This window comes from Sus scrofa, chromosome X (genome assembly GCF_054392235.1).
Source record: "Sus scrofa isolate SSC_HxYL_T2T_F1_AM1 chromosome X, Sscrofa_HxYL_maternal_Yorkshire_Landrace_v2.0, whole genome shotgun sequence".
NCBI classification, from domain to species: Eukaryota; Metazoa; Chordata; class Mammalia; order Artiodactyla; family Suidae; genus Sus; species Sus scrofa.
This window is the reverse complement of record NC_139401.1, coordinates 66,914,198-66,935,145: the sequence shown is the minus strand read 5'-3', so window position 1 is coordinate 66,935,145 and position 20,948 is coordinate 66,914,198. Positions and strand designations below refer to the sequence as shown.

Here is a 20,948-nt window from a genome sequence, read left to right as displayed (position 1 = left end):
TTAGGACCCTACCCCTGGCATATGGAGGTTCCCACGCTAGGGGTCAAAACAGAGCTCCAGCTGCCGGCCTACCCACACTCATAGCAACAGCAACCAGATCTGTGCCCTGTCTGCAACCTACATCACAGCTCCCAGAAATGGATCCCTAACCCACTGACTGAGACTAGGGATTGAACCCACAACCTCATGGATACTAGTAGGGTTTGTAACGTGCTGAGCCACAAGGGGACCTCCCAACTTATGACATTTCTGACTCTTTAATAACCAGTGGGCAACATTGTTTACTTTTCTTTCCCCCCTCGCTCCTCTCCTCCCTCTCTTCCTTCCTCTAACCCCTTCCTTTTTCTCCCATCCCCTTTTTTCTTTCAAAGCCTTTCTCTCCTCTTTCTCTAATTCTCCACACCTGCACACTTCTCACAACAATTGCGCTATGTTTCAGTGTTGCACTATACTCCCTCACTTTTAGTGATTTTCACCCCGGCCCTCTGAACTGCATCCCTAGAACTTAATGCCCGCACTGTGCCACCAGGAGGCTCAGACTCTCGATGGAGGGCAAAGGTCAATTGGGCGGTGCCTTTGATTGACGTCACTATGGGGGGAGGAGCTTTCCAAGCGTTAGTTACTGGCACTGCAGGGCCGTGGTCGGTCACAGAGAGCATTGTGCTGTCAGCGGTCCTGGCTGAGGTGAGTAGTCTTTGTAGGAGCGTCAGATGCAGGTTAGTTGGATGGGTTCTAACTAGCAAGAAGATGTGACCCGTTAGGTCAGCACCTTTTAAAGTGATCCTGAGGCGACAGTTTTGAACTATGGCGCTGACTCTCGGATGAAGGAAGGTGGGCGAAGGCAGGATTTTTGGACTTGGATGAAGTATGGGGGAGCGTTGCGGGATCACCGAAAACGGAATATGATAGATGCTGTAGTTTGGATTTGAAGGACCTAAAATCGGTTGAAGGCTGACGGTTGGTGACTGTGGGGGCGGGGAGCTGAGGCGCTAGGCAGGTCTGTGAGAGCGGGAAAAAGGAGTGTCAGTGATTGGTTGCTTTGAACGTATGGACCAGGCGGTCCAATCACAGGGTACCCCAAGTCCCGATTTTCGTGTTGCCGGGCAGATTGTCCTAAGAAGAGACTTGGGATGAAAATTTCCTCTAGCCCGGGTTCATGTGGCCGGGCAACCTGGTCCTGCCTCTCATAACTGCTTTTTTCTTGGGTTTTAAAATTTTCACAGCATTTTTTCTTTTGGTTAACAAGTAATAAGAAAAAATTGAAATTTATTGAGAAACTGGAAGATGAGTTACAGAATATTAAAGTATTTTCTTATTTCATAGGCCTGACCGAGAGATATTAAAAATGGACGATATTGATTTTCGTTTCATGGACTTTAAAGGTATATAGCTTATATATGGTAGAAAATGTCAATCTGTTTGCTGACTTATGTAAGATCTTCTAAATGAATTTCCTTGCCTAATTTTATCTTTCTGGAATATCTATAAAACCAGTTTTTCTCATTTTGGTACCAGAAAACAGGGTGGATGTTTAAGACGCTGGAGCCCTTTTATAAGTTAGTGTAGGGAAATAGAATTCATAATAATTCACAATTCATAGCTTATTTTCTTTGGATTTTTATGGCATGCAAAGTGACACTGGATTAATTTGACATAGAAATTTATTGTGTTAAAAATACATTAAAAATTACTGTTAGGTCCTGAAGTGCCTTTCCATAATCATCAGTAAAAAATAAATTAGGAGTTCCCTGGTAGCTCAGTGGGTTAAGGATCTGGCATTGTCACTGCTGTGGCTTGGGTTGCTGCTGTGGCACCCGTTCCATCCCTGGCCCTGGAACTTCTGCATGCCTTGGGCGTGGCCAAAATAAATTGAAGTATAGTTGATTTACAATGTTGTGTTAGTTTCAGATGTATAGTACAGTGGCTCATATATATGTAGTATATATATGTATATATATGTAGTATCTTAATTCTTTTGAAAATTAGTATTCTATGTATGAATTCTTAGTAAACAAAAGTTATTTGATTGACTAGAACACCAGATTCCTTAACCATGCCAGGTATGGGAGAGTTTATCACATTTCATTTTTTCTGGGGATATGATCAGATCTGATTTCATATAATAGTGAAATATGTTGTAACCAAGGTGGCTACAAATCTATGATTTCAGAAAGTTTAGGTCAATAGTTTGTTAGCACTTGTCATTTTGAAGCAATAACAAAGCCCACTACCAGCTACCTTAAATTTTAATTTAGGTTATAGTATCTTAAAAATATAAATATTAAATAGAGATTATGACTTTTAAGTATATTTTTTTTAGACATTGTGTTTAAATAAATATTTGAAGCACAGAGAAAAGGAGAATAATATAATGAATACCTATGTAACTACCACTGAGTTTTGTTGAATCTTAATAGTTTTCCATATGCTTCAGATGTTTTGCTGTTCCAAAGAACTTAAAAGATTAATGTACCTGTTTTTCGTCTTTTAAAATATTGCATAAATTGTATCATTTTGTATGATTTTTATTTCCCCTGCAACTTGTGTTTTTTGCTCAGTATTATGTTTTGGATATTTACCCATGTGGATATTTTAGTTCTAGTTCATTTATTTACACTATTGATTAGCACTATTACATTTAATGTGAGTGTACCACAATTTATCCAATCTACTTTGTTGGATGTATGAGTTGTTTCAAATATTTGCTATTACAAACAACAGCATGACAACTAACACTATTTTGGAGAGTTTATCAAGAGCTTTCAAACATTTTGACCACCACCTATGGCAAGGAAATGTATTTTACATCACAGTATATCAAAAGTTTAATGAAATCATTTTAACCTTATTACATGCAGTGCACTATGATGTGTAATATTCTATACCTTTTCATTTTAAAAAATGTTACTTATGACTCACTAAATTATTTCTTGAGCACCAGTGTGTGAGGCTCTAGGGCAGTGCTGACCAATTGAAATGTAATGCAAACATAAATAATTTTATATTTTCTAGTACCACTTTAAAAAAGGTTAAATAGGGGAGTTCCTGTCATGGCTCAGTGGTGAACGAATCCAACTAGGAACCATGAGGTTGTGGGTTCGATCCCTGGCCTTGCTCAGTGGGTTAAGGATCTGGCGTTGCCGTAAGCTGTGGTGTAAGTTGAAGACGTGACTTGGATCTGGCGTTGCTGTGGCTCTGGTATAGGCTGGTGGCTACAGCTCCGATTTGACCCCTAGCCTGGGAACCTCCATATGCCATGGGTGCAGCCCTAGAAAAGACAAAAAAAAAAAAAAAAAAAAAAGACAAAAATAAAAAATAGAAAAGGTTAAATAGGGAATTTCCCAGTGGCCTAGTGGTTAAGGATCCGATTGTCACTGCTTTGGTGCAGATTGGATCCCTGGCCTGGGAACTTCCATATGTTGAGGGTGTGGCCAAAAAAAGGAAGAAAAAAATTAATTTTAATAATATAAATTATTTAGCTAAGTATGTCTAAAATGTTATAATTTCAATACGTAATCAATATAAAATTATTAATGAAATATTTTACATTATTTGTTTTCTTTCTGTACAAAGTCTTTTAAGTCCGATATGTGTTTTATCCATCTATTTATTTATTTTTATGGCCGCACGTGCAGCATATGGAAATTCTCAGGCTAGGGGTCAAATTGGAGCTGCAACTGAGGCCTACGCCACAGCCACAGCCATACCAGATCTGAGCAGCATCTGCAACCTGTGCTGTAGCTTGTGGTAATGCCAGATCCTTAACCCACTGAGTGGGGCCAGTAGGGCCAGGGATTGAACCCGCATCCTCATAGAGACTGTATCAGGTCCTTAACCAGCTGAGCCACAATGGGAACTTCTGATATGTATTTTATACTTAAAGCATATCTCATTTTGGACTTGCCATGTTTCTTTTTTTTGGTCTGTACCCTTGGCATATGGAAGTTCCCTGGCCAGGGATTGAATCCCAGCTGCAGCTATGACCTACACTGTAGCTGTGGCAATGCCAGATCCTTAACCCACTGCACCAGGCCTGAGGGCAAACCTGTGCTGCCACAGAGACAACACTGGGTTCTTAAACTGCTGTGCCACAGTGAGAACTCCTGGACTTGCTTTTTTGTTTTTTGTTTTTTTTTTGGCTTTTTAGGTCAGCACCCACAGCTTATGGAGGCTCCCAGACTAGGGGTCAAATTGGAGCTGCAGCTGCTGGCCTATGACAGTCACAGCAACGCCAGATCCTTAACCGAGTGGAGGCCAGGGATCGAACCCACATACTTGTGGATACTATTTGGGTTCATTACCACTGAGCCACAATGGGAACTCCTGGACTTGCCATATTTCAAGTGCCAAATAGTCACATGTAGCTTGTGGCTGCCCTATAGTGATAGTGGTGGTGCTGTTCTGAGGTATATATTAAGAAGTCGAACTACTTGATCAAAAGTTACAAGCATCTTTAACCTAACAAATATTGCCAAATTGCTATCCAAAGTTTTAACAATTTATATTCCTCTTCTTTTCTCTTTTCTCTATATTCTAGCTTATATTTGGTTTTGTCAGACAAATTTCGCTTGTACGAAGAGTGTTGTTGTTTTGAAATAATATTTTTAGGATAATTTTAGTTTTTTTTGTGTGTGTGTGTCTTTTTGCCTTTTCTTTTTTTTTTTTTTTTTTTTTTTTTTTTGTCTTTTTAGGATTGCACTCGGGGCACATGGAGGTTCCCAGGCTAGGGGTTGAATAGGAGCTCTAAGTGCTGGCCTATGCGAGAGCCACAGCAACGCCAGATCCAAGCCCAGTCTGCAACCTACACCACAGCTCATGGCAATGCTGGATCTTTAACCCATTGAGCAAGACCAGGGATCGAACCTGAAACCTCATGGTTCCTAGTCAGATTCGCTTCTGCTGTGCTCCGACGGGAACTCCTCTTTTTGCCTTTTCTAAAGCAGCTCCTGTGACACATGGAGGTTCCCAGGCTAGGGGTCTAATCGGAGCTACAGCTGCCAGCCTATGGCATAGCCACAGCAACGGCAGATCCTAGCTGCGTCTGTGGCCTACACCACAGCTCACGGCAACGCCGGATCCTTAACCCGCCAAGCAAGGCCAGGGATCGAACCCACAACCTCATGGTTCCTAGTTGGATTCGTTAACCACTGCACCATGACGGGAACTCCTAGGATAATTTTAGATTTGCAGAAGAGTTACAAAGATAGTAGAGAGAGTTCCCATATAACCTTCAGCCAGTTTCATTTTCCCAATGTTATAATCTTACATGGATGTTTTAATTTGCATTTCCCCGATAACAAGTGAAATTGGGTTTATTTTTATAGCTATATTGGCCATTTGAGTTTTCTGTGTACATAACCTTTTCAGTCAAATTTTGTAAAAATGGACCACAAAAGGCCAAGTGATAGCTCATTTTCTTCTCAGGGAGAAGTGACATAACATCCATCTTCTTGTACCAACAATTCCAATCAATTTCAAAGCCAAAAAGGAGTAGAAATTGGTTTAAGTTATACTCACTGGATCTAAATAATTGTAACTCCTTTTCTGCATGTCAGCTCTTCAACTATTTGAAGATACTTATGTTCCCTGGGAAGTCTCTTCTTCAGATTCAATATTTTGAGTTTTTTCACTCATTCCTCATATTACATAGTTTCTAGTCCTCTCATTATTTTTTGTACTCTCCTCTGAACATGCTCTATTCTTTCCTGTTATTCCTTAATGTATGGTACCTAGAACAGAACTCAGTTCTCTAGGTTCAATATGATCAGCTCAAAATGATTTTTCTTTTTAGATTTAGGCGTGATCATCATTCTCTTCAGATACTGATGTAGCTAAGATTGATTTTTTTCCTTTTTTTTTTTTTTTGAGTGATGGCAGTCACACCACACTAATGACTCATTTTGGGCTTTTGGTCCCCAGAAGACCCTCAAGTCTTTGTTTTTTAAGTACATGCTTTTATTAAGCTACATCTTGCCCATCGTATATTGGTACAGTTAGTTTAGAAGATTTAAACGAAGGACTTTAATTTTTTCTTACATTAATTTCATTGCTAGAACTGGAAATTTAATTTTTGTTCCTGATTATGTCTTCTATCTTATTTGTTAATCTGTTTCTCTCTCAGCTTCTTTATCCAAATCATTGATAAAATTGTTAAATAGGATAGGGCCAAGGACAGAATGGTATGCCATTAAAAACTTACTTCAGGGAATTCCCTGGTGGTCTAGTGGTTAAGATTTTGTACTTTCACTGCTGCAGCCCCATATCAAGCCTTTGCATGCTGCAACCAAAAACAGAACAAATCAAAACAAAACAACTTCATTTCACATTGATGTCAATTTGTTAAGCGGCACACTTTGAGTATGCTTTTTCAACCTGCCTGATTTTGCTCTTGTCTGCAAAGTCTGGCGACTCTTGTTGTATACTTAACTTGATCTCTAGGTTTAGAATTTTAGTTCATCTCGTTGAAGGGCTCTTGGGGCTCTCTGTATATGAACTTCTATTCACCTTCCAATCCCGCCAGCTGTATTGAGGTATAAATGACATATTATTGTAAGTTTAAGGTGTATAGTATAGTGTTATTATATGTATGTATATATTGTAAAATGATTACCATGATAAAGTTAGTTAAGATATCTGTCACCTCACAAAGATACAGTTTTGCAGGGGTGAGGATGAGGGAAATGGGTGAGGGTGGTCAAAGAGGACAAACTTCCTGTTCATCTTTGAGGCTGCCTTCTTTATGTTGAACAGAGTTTGATGCCACACAGTGCTGTTCCTGCTCCTGACCTACAGCCTTCAGGAATTTCAGCTCTGCAGTACCTTTTCTTTCTTTCCTTCTCCACCTCTTCCTTCTTCCTTTTTCTTTTTCTTTTTTTTTTAAAATTTTTATTGAAGTATAGTTGATTTACAAGGTTGTGATAATTTCTGCTGTACCTTTCTCTTTTCTTTTTGGGTGCACCTGTGGCATGCAGAAGTTCCTGGACCAGGGATTGAATCCATGCCACCACAGCACTGACAATACTGGGTCCTCAACCTGCTGAGCCACCAGGAAACTCCTTTTTTTCCTGTATTCTTTCTTAGAAATTAATTTTATTGAGGTATAATTTACATACAGTAAAATTCACACACTATTAAGTATATAGATTGATGCGTTTTTTTCCTCAGATGTAACCCATATAACCACCATTACAATCAAGATTGAACATTTTCATCTCAGAATTCTGCTGTATCCCCTTGCTGTCAGTCTATCCCCCATCCTCCACCCTAGGCAACCACTGTTACAATTTCTGTCATTGCAGATTAGTTTATAAATGAAATCATATGGATGTACTCTTTTTTTTTCCCATGGTGTCCTTTACTAAGCATAATTGTTTTGAGAGTCATCCATGTTGTTGTGTATATGACTGATATGTGAGTCATCCATATTGTTGCATATGTATATCCATATTGTTCCTTTTTATTGTTTAGTAGCATTCCACTGAATGATGTATCACAATTTGTTTATCCAGTCATCAGTTGGTGGACATTTTTGGCTATGATGAATAAAGTTGCTATGAATATTCGTGTATTAGTTTTAAGTAATTTAGGTTTTCATTTCTCTTGGGGGAAATATCTAGGAGTGGATTTGCTGAGATGTAAAGTATTTTGTAACCAGGTTTCAATAGATTTTCTAGAGTATTTCCTTTCTGGAGGACACGTTTTGAAAGGCCCTACTTCTTAATTTAAGAAACATTAGCAACTGGGCCAGGGGACTTCCTAAAACTGCCCTGCTTGATTCAGAAAGAAAAAGTTCCTCGTCTTTATAAGCACCAGGACCATACAAAAAAGAATGTGACTTAACATGGGAATAGCAAAAAGTTGAGTGTTGTTGAAAGAATAGTTGTACCAAGATAATTTAGCCCAGTGTCCTTCTCGCCATTAAAATTATTTCTTCTTAAAGAATGGCAGTGATCATTGTACAACTATAGATGTAATAAAATTCATTGAGTAATTAAAAAAAAGAATGGCAATTATTTATCAAGCCTTAGAACTCCTTTTCCTATGGTTACTTTGGAGACAATTCTCCGTTTTCTAGATTTTAACATCTTCATATTTGCTGTTATATAGACATCGTTATGGTCTATTAAAATATATGGATTTTTACTTTCTTTTTTTCTGTTAAATCTGTGATGACTGTTAAGGAAGTAGATAATAACTAACTTGTGTCATCAAATCTTCAGAAGCCAATGACAATGTATACTCTAGACCAGCCCTGTTCAATAGAAATATAATGTGAGCTACAAATGTAATTTAAAAATTTCTAGTAGCCACATTTAAAAAGCAGAGAGGACATTAAAAATAAAATTAAATTTGAAAAAAGAACCAGGAAAAAAAGCAGAGAGGAGTTCCTATGTGGTCAGTGGGTTAAGACCCTGAAGTAGGGTCCACAAGATGTGGGTTTGATCCCTGGCCTTGCTCAGTGGGTTAAGGATCTGGTGTTGCTGCAAGCTGTGGTGTAGGTCACAGATGCGGCTTGAATCCGCTGTTGGTATGGCTGTGGTGTAGGCCTGCGCTGCGGCTGTAGCTGCAATTCAACACCTGGCCTGGGAACTTCCATATGGCACAGATGTGGCTGTAAAAACAAACAAAAAAAAAGCAGAGTGAAACAAGTATAGTTATTTTAAGTAATAATAATAGTGATAATAATTTTGCCCCAAACATCCAAAATATTTCAACATGTAACCAGTATACAAAATTACTGAGATATTTTACATTGTTTTCTCATACTAAATTTTGAAATCTGATTTGCATTTTTACAATTATAGCCCATCTGAATTTGGACTGACTACATTTCAAGTGCTCAATAGTCACATGTGGCTGCCATGTTAGATTGCAGATCTAGACTAAAAATTTTAGTAGGAAAACTCAAGATTGACTTTCGGAGTTCTCTTCTGATGCAGCAGGTTAAGGATCTGGTGTTGTCACTGCAGTGGCTTGGGTCACTGCTGTGGCTCGGGTTTGATCCCTGACTAAGGAATTTCCACATGCTGTGAGTGTGGCCAAAAAGAAAAATATTGACTTCTGGAGTTCCCGTTTTGGCTCAGTAGTTAATGAATTCGACTAGGAACCATGAGGTTGCACGTTCGATGCCTGGCCTCGCTCAGTGGGTTAAGGACTGGTGTTGCCATGAGCTGTGGTGTAGGTCACAGATGTGGCTCAGATCCTGCATTGCTGTGGCTGTGGTGTAGGCTGGCGGCTATAGCTCTGATTAGACCCCTAGCCTGAGAACCTCCATATGCTGCGGGTGCAGCCCTAGAAAAGGCAAAAAAAAAAAAAAAAGATTGACTTCCATTGAATCTCAAAGGACTTTATTAATTTGATAGCCTCCCTGGATTATTTTTTCCTATTCCTTTAAATGCCACAGTCAGATTATGCAAAATTATTAGGAAATGTCCCAAGAGAGTGCCATGTAGCTCAGAATCATGAGCACAGTTTCTATATGGCTTGTACAGAAATCTTGTTGATACACTTGTTGAAGTCACTTGGTATGCATATATTATGTAGAAATAATATAGTTTATAAGATAAAGAGATGGTGTAACTAACAGAATTGAACTTTGTTAGTATGCTATACAATGTGTTTCAAGCTCTGGCCCCACATGCCTTTCTAGTGGTGTTTCCTATAACTTCCTTTACCCTTTTCTCCAGCCATGCATAACTACTTATGGTTATTTGAACCCATTGTGCTTTCAACACCTAAATGTTCTTCCCTCTGTTTGGTATGTTGCCTGGCAATCTTCAAGACCCACCTCAAATATCTCCTTAGTGAAGCCTATCCTGTCATTCCTATATCCAAACTCTCAAATAGGCAGTTACTTAATTCTTCCTTTATATTCCTGTGGCGTCTTGCACTTACAGGACTTATTATATTATAAGTTTTTAAATTTTAATTTCCTTTAGTGATCCACTTGATGATGTAGACTTCCTCTCTTATATTTGTATTCCTAGCCAGTGCCTAGTATCTGCCTGATATCAGACATTCAATAAATATTTATTGTATTAAATTTTACAAGGAGAAATACAGACACCAACCAAAGCAGAAAGAATATAGTTGTTGTGGGATTTGTTCAGGCTGTGCTACTAATGGCTTTGTTCTTGGGCAAGTTAATTAACTTTTCTATGCTTACCTTAATCAATTATAAAATTAGAGTGTGTTACTAGAATTTTAAGGTTACTTACAGCTCTAAAAATTGGTTAATTCATAATGTGTATCCATATATATCTTGTGTGGAAATGTATGTAAGCTCCTCAAGGGAGGGAACTATGTCTTGTTTATATTATAACTTTGGTACTTAGCAAAATAGCTGATTATCATTAAATGTTCATTGAATTAGTGAATGAACTCTTGTCTATTTCATTCATATTGCCTGCAAGGATAACAAAACCGCCACCAGGGATGACTATATATTTCTTTCTTTCTTTTTTTTTTTTTTTTTAGTTTTTATTTTTTTGTCTGTTTGCCTTTTCTAGGGCCACTCCCGCAGCGTATGGAGATTCCCAGGCTAGGGGCCGAATCAGAGCTGTAGCCGCCTATACCAGAGCCACAGCAACACGGGATCCGAGCCGCGTCTGCGACCTACACCATAGCTCACGGCAACGCCGGATCGTTAACCCACTGAGCAAGGCCAGGGACCGAACCCGCAACCTCATGGTTCCTAGTCGGATTCGTTAACCACTGAGCCACAATGGGAACTCTGGGATGACTATATATTTCTGATGATGATTTGGAAATGCACATGGGCTCAGATAAAGCTCTCCTGTGTTATTCCATCACCATCAAAAGCAGTTTATAAGATGCTTGATTTTTTAATGACATTTTTTGTAGCAATCATCTAAGTAACTAGTGCATTCTATTAGGAATGGAAAGATATCTTGTGTGGAAAATTAGCCATTGAGCCGTTTGATTTCACTAAACATTTGACCTCTTTTGTAAGAAAGTTTTATTTTATATATATTGTGTGTAGATTGCAATAGTATAGAGATAAGAAACTTCAAAGACAGTTGAATCAACTTAGACTTCTTTCTTCCTTCAAAGACCTCTTTGGTGAAAGTTGCTATAATGTACTCAGCCTAGCTAATCCACTTCAGCCTCCCAAATGTGTTGTAGTCTACTTACTGCATTTCCAATCTTACCAGATATTGTATCTGGTCTGGTTTAGATGTGAATCTACTAAGCAAGTGTCTTGCCTAGTGCACAGTAAACAGAAGTTAATTAAGTTGTTAAATAGATAGATATAGACTTTGATAACCACAGTAACTAAAATAAACCAGATATTAGCTAAATAAAAGATTCTCAGTCAAGAATAGCAGGGCTCAACTACAGTGGGTGACAGGATGTAATGAGAATAAAAGAGTAATATATACAGTTACTTCATAAGTATTTACAAATGGTTAGGGGAAGGATTGAATTAATTGACAAGTTGAGTTTGGTTATTGACCTTGCACTTATAGGAGTGTGAAAGAAATAAAATGCCAAATTCATTGCAACATTTACAATGTGTATTTGTTGAGAGGACTGAGTTGTGGTTCCTACTGTTTATAGTTTGTTCAGTGAAGGTATAATCCTGCCCTTTAGTCTCTAAAGCTAAGTGCCCTGGGTGTGACTGGATGTGTTTCCTCACCAGGATCAAGCTGGAAATTTCCTTTTTTTGGTTAGCGTGATATAGTCAGCTTTTGTCTTTTCACCCCCCACTCCCAGCCAGTTGCCCTCTAAAAGTTTACATAGCTTTATCATCTGATGAGCCAAGGCTTAGATTTGCTCCAGTTCCTGAGCCGGTTCTGTCCAGGGCAAGAAAGAGTAACAGTATTATGGAGTAGGGAAGAGATTGGTCTAGAATGAAGTTATACTGGCTCTCAGATTTGAGATATAACATGCTAGGGGCATACTTTAGGCACATGTTGAGCTTTAGAACTGTATCATTGCTGATTGTCGTCATGATCGTCATGGAATTAACTGGTCCTGTATCCTTTCCTAGTTGCCCTCCAGGACCAAGACGCTACTCAGAAATGCAATACACTGCTGTGAATAATTCTCTTGGAACTATGGCGCAAGAAGTTCCACCTGACTTTTGCATTATGCTTTGCTGCTTGGATTTTCTTGTGCCATACCCAGTTTGTCAGTTGGGTCCTCCTGGAACATTGTATAAGAAAAATGATTATCTCTATGAACACAGAAAGTATGATTTACAGTATGATACTTTCTATCACTAAACCTGTTTGTCCTGGGTTTGCTTGAGTTTTTTGACATGCCCTTTTGACATTGTTTTGGATATTTTGACTGTCCTCATTTAAACTAGCTTCTGCTGGAATAGTTTTACTTAGCCCACAATTAGAATTATAGTGTAGCACTCTGAATGGTGTTGGCTCATTTCTTCTTTCCCTGCTGTTCTTTAGTTGTCCCAGAGTCCTGGCAAGTTAATTCTTCCACGCCTTTCCTACTAGGCCTAGTGTAGTAAAAAGTACAGGAGTTCAAATTAGAAAGCCTGGGTTCAAGTCTTAGTTTGCTCTTTCTCTTTGTGTCACCTTTGAGAAGTCACTATACTTTGTTAAATCTCAGTTCCCATATCTTGTAAAATAAAAGTATTCCTTACAGAGTAGACTGATGATTAAATGAGAATGCATATGAAGAAGCTTTTAGACCATAAAGCACTATGCAAATGTTAATTTTATTGTCATTTTTGTTTCTTTTCTCACTAGAGAAGTTGCAGATAATCCTTGTGATTTGTGGTAAAATCTGAAATTGACCCTGGCAGGTCTTTGAACTGCTTTGGCTTTTGAATGACTGGTTGAGTTGATGGAGGTCATGGGGAGAGACTTGGCAGACTGTTGATAGATTTTTTTCTATGTTATAACAGAAACTCCCTTCCTCAAGGACAGGGAAGAAGTTTATTTTGTGTTGTATTATACCTAGAATGCTGTCTATCTAATCAGAATTAATTGGTACTGATTAACATGGCTGTCTCAAAGAGTGACTCCCCAGTTTTAACTAGGATAAATCTCATTTAAATCAAATTGACTTAAATAATGTTGTAAATCATAGTTTTTTTCAGCAGCCAGGAAGATAATTTAATCACTCTCTTTCAAAATGTACAATCTTGCTTGATATAACCTTAATATGGGATGTTGTCTTCACATCTTAGGAATAGGCTGTATTTATAGGAGCTCTTTTCTGAGCTTCTCCCAGAGGCAAGTCTACTTCATAGTATAACTCTCAACCATTCAGCTATGTGATCTCTACTGCTTACCCAGCTTTGCTGACTGCATTTCATCCTAAAGAACTGCAGTGCTGTCATTGCCTCAGCTGGTGTCAGTCAAGTTGCTCAACTGAATGACACTGAAAATATGTTTTGAAAGGACAATTATTTTGACAAAGAATGAATTATATAATACATTAAGAGAACATTCACAAATCAAAATCAGTATCTTCACAGTCTCATATAGTATGTAAATAGAAGTTGTAATTGATATTCTAATAAAATATCTGGATTTTTTTTAAAGGAATTCAAAATTTAAAATTTATATTGGGTTTTTGTTTTCTTTTCAAAAATATTTTCAAGAAATGTTTTTAAACGATGTTTAGAAAATTTAAAACATCATTTAAGAAACTTTCCGGAGTTCCTGTCATGGCTCAGTGGGAACAAATCCGATTAGTATCCATAAAGACATAGGTTTGATCCTTGGCCTAGCTCTGTGGGTTAAGGATCTGGCGTTGCTGTGGCTGTGGCGTAGCCTAGCAGCAACAGCTCCGATTCGACCCCTAGCCTGGGAACTTCCATATGCTGTGGGTGTGGCCCTAAAAAAAAAGACAAAAAACTTTCTTAGTTATTTTTTATTGAGGTATAGTTGACATACAACATTATTGTATTAGTTTCAGGTGTATAACATAAAGATTCTGGATTTGTATATGTTACAAAATGATCAGCACAGTAAGTCTAGTTAACATCCATCACCACACATAGTTATAATTTTTTCTTGTGTTGAGAACTTTTAAGATTTACTCTCTTAGCAATTTTTAAATGTGCAGTATAGTATTAACTATATTCACCATGCTGTCAGTTATATCCTTATGACGTTTATTTATTTATTTATTTATTTGTCTTTTTGCCATTTCTTGGGCCGCTCCCGTGGCATGTGGGAGGTTCCCTGCCTAGGGGTCGAATCGGAGCTGTAATCACCAGCCTATGCCAGGGCCACAGCAATGCGGGATCCGAGTTGCGTCTGTGGCCTACACCACAGCTCACGGCAACGCCGGATCGTTAACCCACTGAGCAAGGCCAGGGATCGAACCCACAACCTCATGGTTCCTTGTCAGATTCATTTCCATTGTGCCACAACGGGAACTCCCTGACATTTTTTTATAACTAGATGTTTGTACCTTTTGACTTCCTTCACCCATTTGGCCCACCCTCCATCCCCTGTTTCTGGCAACCACAGTTTGTTTCCTGTGTCTTTTTTTTTTTTTTAATGAGTCCATATGTAAATGAGGTCATATGGTATTTGTCTTTCTTTGTCTGACTTACTTCACTTAGCATAATGCCTTTAAGGTCCATCCATGTTACAAATGGCAAGATTTCATTCTTTGCAATGGGTGAATAACATTCCTTTGTATATGTTTACCACATTTCCTTTATCCATTTATCCATTGATAGACACTTATGTTCTTTCCACATCTTGGCTATTGTAAACAATGCAGTAAACATGGGAGTGCATATATCTTTTCAAGTTAGTGTTTTCATTTTCTTTGGATAAATACCCAGAAGTATGATAGTTCTCGTTTTAATTTTTTGAAGAACCTTCTTACTGTTTTTTCATAGTGGCTGCACCAGTTTACATTTCTACCAACAGTGTCAAGGGTTCCTTTTTTCCACATCCTCACCAAGACTGGTTATTGCTTGTCTTTTTGATGATGGCCATTCTAACAGGTGTGAGGTGATGGCTCATTCAGGTTTTGATTTGCATTATCCTGATGATTTGCAATGTTGAGCATCATTTTTTCATGTGCCTGTTGCCTGTCACTATATTTTCCTTGGAAAAAATGTCTATTCAGATTCTCTGTCCATTTTTAAATTGGATTTTTTTGCTATTGAGTTGTATGATTTCTTAATATATTTGGGATATTAAGCCCTTATCAGATATTTGATTTGCAAATATTTTCTCCCATTCTAAATTTTCCTAATTCTGTTATCAAAATTTTGAGCTAAGGCTATAAATATGTACTTCTCAGCCTAATCTTAGCTAATCTTAGAAGAGTCAAGATATATATTAGCCTTTCAATTAATTTATGGGAGTAAGGAAGCTAGAGGTTTTTTATCTTTACATATCATCACCTGAGGTATATAAAATATGTATATTTTCCCTAACATGTATGATCATGCAGTGGGTACTAATGAGCTTTAAAAAATATTTGAGGGGAGTTCCTGTTGTGGCTCAGCAGAAATGAACTTGACATGAGGATGTAAGTTTGATCCCTGGCCTTGCTCAGTGGGTTAAAGGATCTGGTGTTGCCATGAGCTCTGGTATAGGTTGCAGACATGGCTTGGATCCTGGGTGCCATGGCTGTGGCCTAGGCTGGAGGCTGCAGCTCTGATTTGACCCCTAGCCTAGGAATTTCGACATGCTACAGGTGCGGTCCTAAGAAGACAAAAAAATTTTTTTGAGTGTATTTGAAAATAATTTGCTTTATGAAGTCTTTATGTGAATCTGTTTTCTGATATTTAACTGAAAAATTTGCATTTAGCAGATTTATTGTTTATTGTAGTAGGTTAAACATCTGTTTATTGTGGCAGCATAAAAAAATCTTCCAGAAAGTGCTTTTATAGTATTGTTAATGAATGCTAACAGCATTCTTGCTAGTTAATGCTCAGAAATGTTGCAAGAAATTAGACATGTAGGTATAAATCTCTGTTACATGAATTTGAAAAAAACCTCAACTTTGATAATATGAAAGGTATCAGTTATGATTCTACATCATATTTGGTTTTTAAGGAATTCTGTGGCCTAGTAAGATTCAGCTGTATGGAGTCTGGAGCTCAGACTGCTTAGAAAATGGTGACATCATTTGTACAGATTCAATAACTGGTTAATGTTTTTGCTAATTGGGCATGTCACTTTTTTCTCACAAAGTAAGGTCAGGACTTTAGAAGCAGTGTAAGTTAGCTATGTCTGCCTAATGCTTTAAAGTATTAAGTATTTAAATTTTGCAGAGCATATATCTAAGTCTCCCTTTAGAATTTCTACATTTTCTAGTTTTGAAGGCATTGTTAATTTCTATTTTATAGTTTTAAGATGACCTATAATAACATTACTATTTGTAAAGTTAATATGTTTTACTTTGAGAATGAGTAATGATTATTAAGGTATAAACAAGTGACTTCTAGAGCATATAGAATTTATTTGAAGATTGTACTGTTTTCCCCTCTCCTCCTCTTTCTCATGAGGATTCAAGGAGAAGACAGCTGTCTACAAGCCAGAAAAAAAGAGTCTCACCAGGAACCAAGTCAGCCAATATCTTGATCTTGGACTTCCCAGCCTCCAGAACTTTAAGAAATAAATTTGTTTTTTGAGCCACACACAAGAAATTTAAAAAATTAAAAAATTAAAAAATTGTACTCTACCTTTAGTTAAAATAAACCTTATCTCCAGTTTGGCTTTACTCTTAAGGATCATTCATGTTTCTTCATGCTGTATTCATTTGATGAAAGATCTAGAAACATATTTCAAAATGATTTGTTACTTTCAGCTAATGGTGATACTTCATAGCACTTTTATCATTTATTGTTATTTCAGAAATTATTGAAAACCTAATTGTAAACTACAGTTCACCTAGCATACCTGAAGCAATTGATAGACTCTTCTCGGACATAGCAAATATCAACAGGGAGTCTATTGCTGAAATGCAGGATGCTCAGGTTGGTATAAAACATATTTTTTATGATAAATTTTGATGATTCATTGTTTTAGTAAATGTATAAGTAAAAATAGCTTTATGATTAACATGAAATCTAAATACATAGAAATCAAGCCTGATAGCACATTAGGGAAAATGGTGTTTAGAAACCAATGGAGGAGTTCCCATCGTGGCACAGCAGAAACGAATCCGACCAGGAACCATGGGGTTGTGGGTTCGATCGCTGGCCTTGCTCAGTGGGTTAAGGATCCAGTATTGCTGTGAGCTGTAGTGTAGATTGCAGACGTGGCTTGGGTCTGGTGTTGCTGTGGCTGTGGTGTAGGCTGGCAGCTATTGCTCCAATTAGACCCCTAGCCTGGGAACATCCACATGCCATGAGTACAGCCCTCAAAAGGCAAAAGACAAAAAAAAAAAAAAAAAAAAAAAAAGAAACCAATGGAAAAATATGTCTCAAATTTAATACTTACTTTTTAACCTCTCTAGGCTTTTCTCTACCGTTTTCTCATCTGTTAAAGGAGAATAACAAAACCTATCTCCCAGTGTTGTGAATAGTAAACAAAATAGCATATTTAATGTCCTGGGTACATAGTAGTTAGTCACTAAATAATAGTTCTTTTTCTGTTTACCTTTGCAGCAAAGGAAGAAACTACCTTGTCATAGGGAACTCAGTTGAATATGCTGTTTTGGGGGGGTGTTTTTTTCTAATGTTTAATTGGAGGTCTGTCATTTAACTTTGAAATTGTGTTGAGATTCTGAGATACTTTGGGGAATGTTTACCTTTGGCAGGTCCTTTCATTTTGGTGACAGCACATCAGACATACAGAAAAGTGAGAAGAAAGGTTATTGTAAATCATATATATATATATATTTCATGTGCCATCTAATTTACCCATTTCAAGTGTACAATTCAATGATTTTTAGTATTTCACAGAGTTGTGCCCCCATCACCACAGTTAACTTGAGATCATTTTCATCACCCCAGAAAGAAACCTTGCACCCATTCACAGGTACTTTCATTTCCTCCTCTCTCTCCCAGCTCTAGACAACCTCTAATCTACTTTCTGTCTCTATGGATTGGCCTATTCTGGACATTTTATATAAATGGAATCTTACAACATGTGGTCTCTGGGGACTGACCATTCTTTGGATATACCACATTTTGTATATCCACTCATCTGTTGATGAACATTTGGGTTGTTTACACCTTTTGGCTATTATGAATAATTCTGCTGTGGACATTCACCTACGGGTTTTTAGCTTTTTATTTCTCTTAGGTATATACCTAGGAGTGAAATTGCTGGGTCATGTAGTAGCTCTGTTTAACTTTTGAGGAACTACCAGATTGTTTTCCAAAGTGACTATACCATTTTACATTCCTACCAGCAGTGTATGAAGGATCCAGTTTTTCCACAGCATCACCAACACTTACTATCTTTTTGATTATATCCATCCTAGTGAATGTGAAGTAGTATCTCACTGTGTTTGTTTTAATTGTGGTAAAATATACATAACATAAAATTTACCATCTTAACTATTTTAAATGTAAAATTAATTAGAGTTCATTGCATTCATATCATTGTGCAACCAATCTCCAGAATTCTTTTCATCTTGCAAAACTGAAATTCTATACCTATTAAACAGAAACTCCCCATTTTCCCAGAAGAGAGTCTGCAGACCCTGGAAACCACCATTCTTTCTGTGTATAAATTTGACTCCCCCCCCCTTTTTTTTTTTTGGTCTTTTGTCTTTTGAGGGCCGCACCCGCAGCATATGGAGGTTCCCAGGCTAGGGGTCAAATTGGAGCTACAGCTGCCAGCCTACACCTGCATCTGAGCTGCATCTGTGGCCTACACCACAGCTCACGGCAACACTGGGTCCTTAAGGCACTGAACAAGGCCAGGGATCGGACCTGCAACCTCATGGTTACTAGTTGGGTTCATTAACCACTGAGGCACCATGGGAACTCCCTTATTTATTTATTTATTTATTTATTTTGAAATTTGACTACTCTTGATTTGTATAAATGGAATCATACAGTATTTGTTGTTTTCTGACTGGCATATTTCACTGAGTATAATGTCCTAGATTTATCCATGTTGTAGCATGTGTCAGAATTTCTGTCTTTGTAAGGCTTCATAAAATTCCATTGTATGTACATCCCCCATTTTGTTTATTCATCAGTCCATATACATTTGAATTGCTTCCACCTTTTGGCTTTTATGAATAATACACCTATGAACATGGGTATAAAAGTATCTTCAAGTGGCTGCTTCAATTCTTTGTTTTTTTTTGTTAAATTACTCAATGAATTTTGTTACATTTATAGTTGTACAACGTTCATCACAACCCAGTTTTGTAGCATTTCCATCCCAATCCCCCAGTGCATGCCCCCACCCCCCAACCTGTCTCCTTTGGAAACCAGGAGTTTTTCAAAGTCTGTGAGTCAGCATCTGTTCTGCAAAGAAGTTCAGTCTGTCCTTTTTTAGATTCCACATGTAAATGATAGCATCTGATGTTGGTGTCTCACTGTTTAACTGACTTCACTTAGCATGATAATTTCTAGGACCATCAATGTTGCTACACATGACATTTCTTTCCTTTTAATGGTTGAGTAATATTCCATTGTGTATATGTACCACATCTTCTGGATCTACTCCTCTGTCGATGGACATTTAGGTTATTTCCATGTCTTGGCTATTGTAAATAGTGCTGCAATGAACATTGGGGTACATGTGTCTTTGCGAGTCGTGGTTTTCTCTGGATAGATGCCCAGGATTGGGATTGCTGGATCAAATGGTAGTTCTATGTTTAGTTTTCTGAGGCATCTCCATACTGTTTTCCACAGTGGTTGCACCAATTTACAATCCCACCAACAGTGTACTAGGGTTCCTTTTTCTCCACCCCCTCTCCAGCACTTATTGTTTGTAGACTTTTTGAGGATGGCCATTCTGGCTGGTATGAGGTGGCACCTCATCGTGGTTTTGATTTGCATCTCTCTAATAATGAGTGATGTTGAACATCTTTTCATGTGTTTTTCGGCCATCTGTATGTCTTTGGAGAACTGTCTGTTTAGATCTTCTGCCCATTTTTTGATGGGGTTGTTTGTTTTTTTTTGGTATGGAGCTGTGGAAGGTGTTTATAAATTTTGGAGATTAATCCCTTGTCAGTGGATTCACTTGCAAAGATTTTCTCCCATTCTGTGGGTTGTCTTTTTGTTTTGTTTAGGGTTTCCTTTGCTCTGCAGAAACTTTTAAGTTTAATTAAGTCCCATTTGTTTATTTTTGTGTTTATTGTCATTATTCTAGGAGGTGGATCTGAGAAGATATTGCTGTGGTTTATGTCAGAGAGTGGGTTATGCTTTCCTCTTAAGAGTTTTATAGTGTCTGGTCTTACATCTAAGTCTTTAATTCATTTGGAGTTTATTTTTGTGTATGGTGTTAGGGAGTATTCTAATTTCCTTCTTTTCCATATGGCTGTCCAGTTTTCCCAGCACCACTTGTTGAAGGGACTGTCTTTTCTCCGTTGTATTTTCTTGCCTCCTTTGTCATAGATTAGTTGACTGTAGGTGTGTGGGTTTAATTCTGGGCTTTCTGTCTTGTTCTGCTGATTTATATTTCTCTTTTTGTGCCAGTACCATAAGGTTTTGATGAGTGTAGCTGTGTAGTATGGTCTGAAGTCAGGGAGCCTGATACCTCCAGCTCCATTTTTCTTTTTCAGCAGGATGTCTTTGGCTATTCTGGGCCTGTTGTGCTTCCAAACAAACTTTATAAGATTTTGTTCTGGTTCTGTGGAAAATACCATTGGTAATTTGATAGGGATTGCATTGAATCTGTAGATTGCCTTAGGTAGTATAGTCATTTTGATACTATTGATTCTTCCAATCCACAAGCATGGTATGTCTTTCCATCAATTTGTATCATCTTTGATTTCTTTCTTTCTTTCTTTTTTTTCTTTGTCTTTTTGCCTTTTCTAGGGCCGCTTCCTATGGCATATGGAGGTTCCCA

At 37.8% G+C, this 20,948-nt stretch overlaps 1 protein-coding gene across 6 annotated transcripts in view; it reads left to right on the top strand.

The window, feature by feature from the left end:
* Positions 1–617: 617 nt before the first annotated feature.
* Positions 618–20,948, top strand: part of TEX11 (testis expressed 11) — a 382,097-nt gene continuing 361,766 nt past the window's right edge. For 4 of the 6 annotated variants that reach the window (XR_014835136.1, XM_003484125.5, XM_085007268.1 and 1 more), the window contains exons 1-3: positions 618–684; positions 1,324–1,382; positions 16,824–16,945. Coding sequence is in view for 4 of the 6 variants with exons in the window: in XM_003484125.5 (XP_003484173.3) it covers positions 1,346–1,382; positions 16,824–16,945 (159 nt within the window). In the remaining 2 variants the exon portion in view is untranslated. Of the gene's footprint in view, positions 685–1,041; positions 1,246–1,323; positions 1,383–16,823; positions 16,946–20,948 lie in introns of those variants that run through there. The other 2 variants (XR_014835135.1, XM_085007267.1) reach the window with 1 other exon arrangement.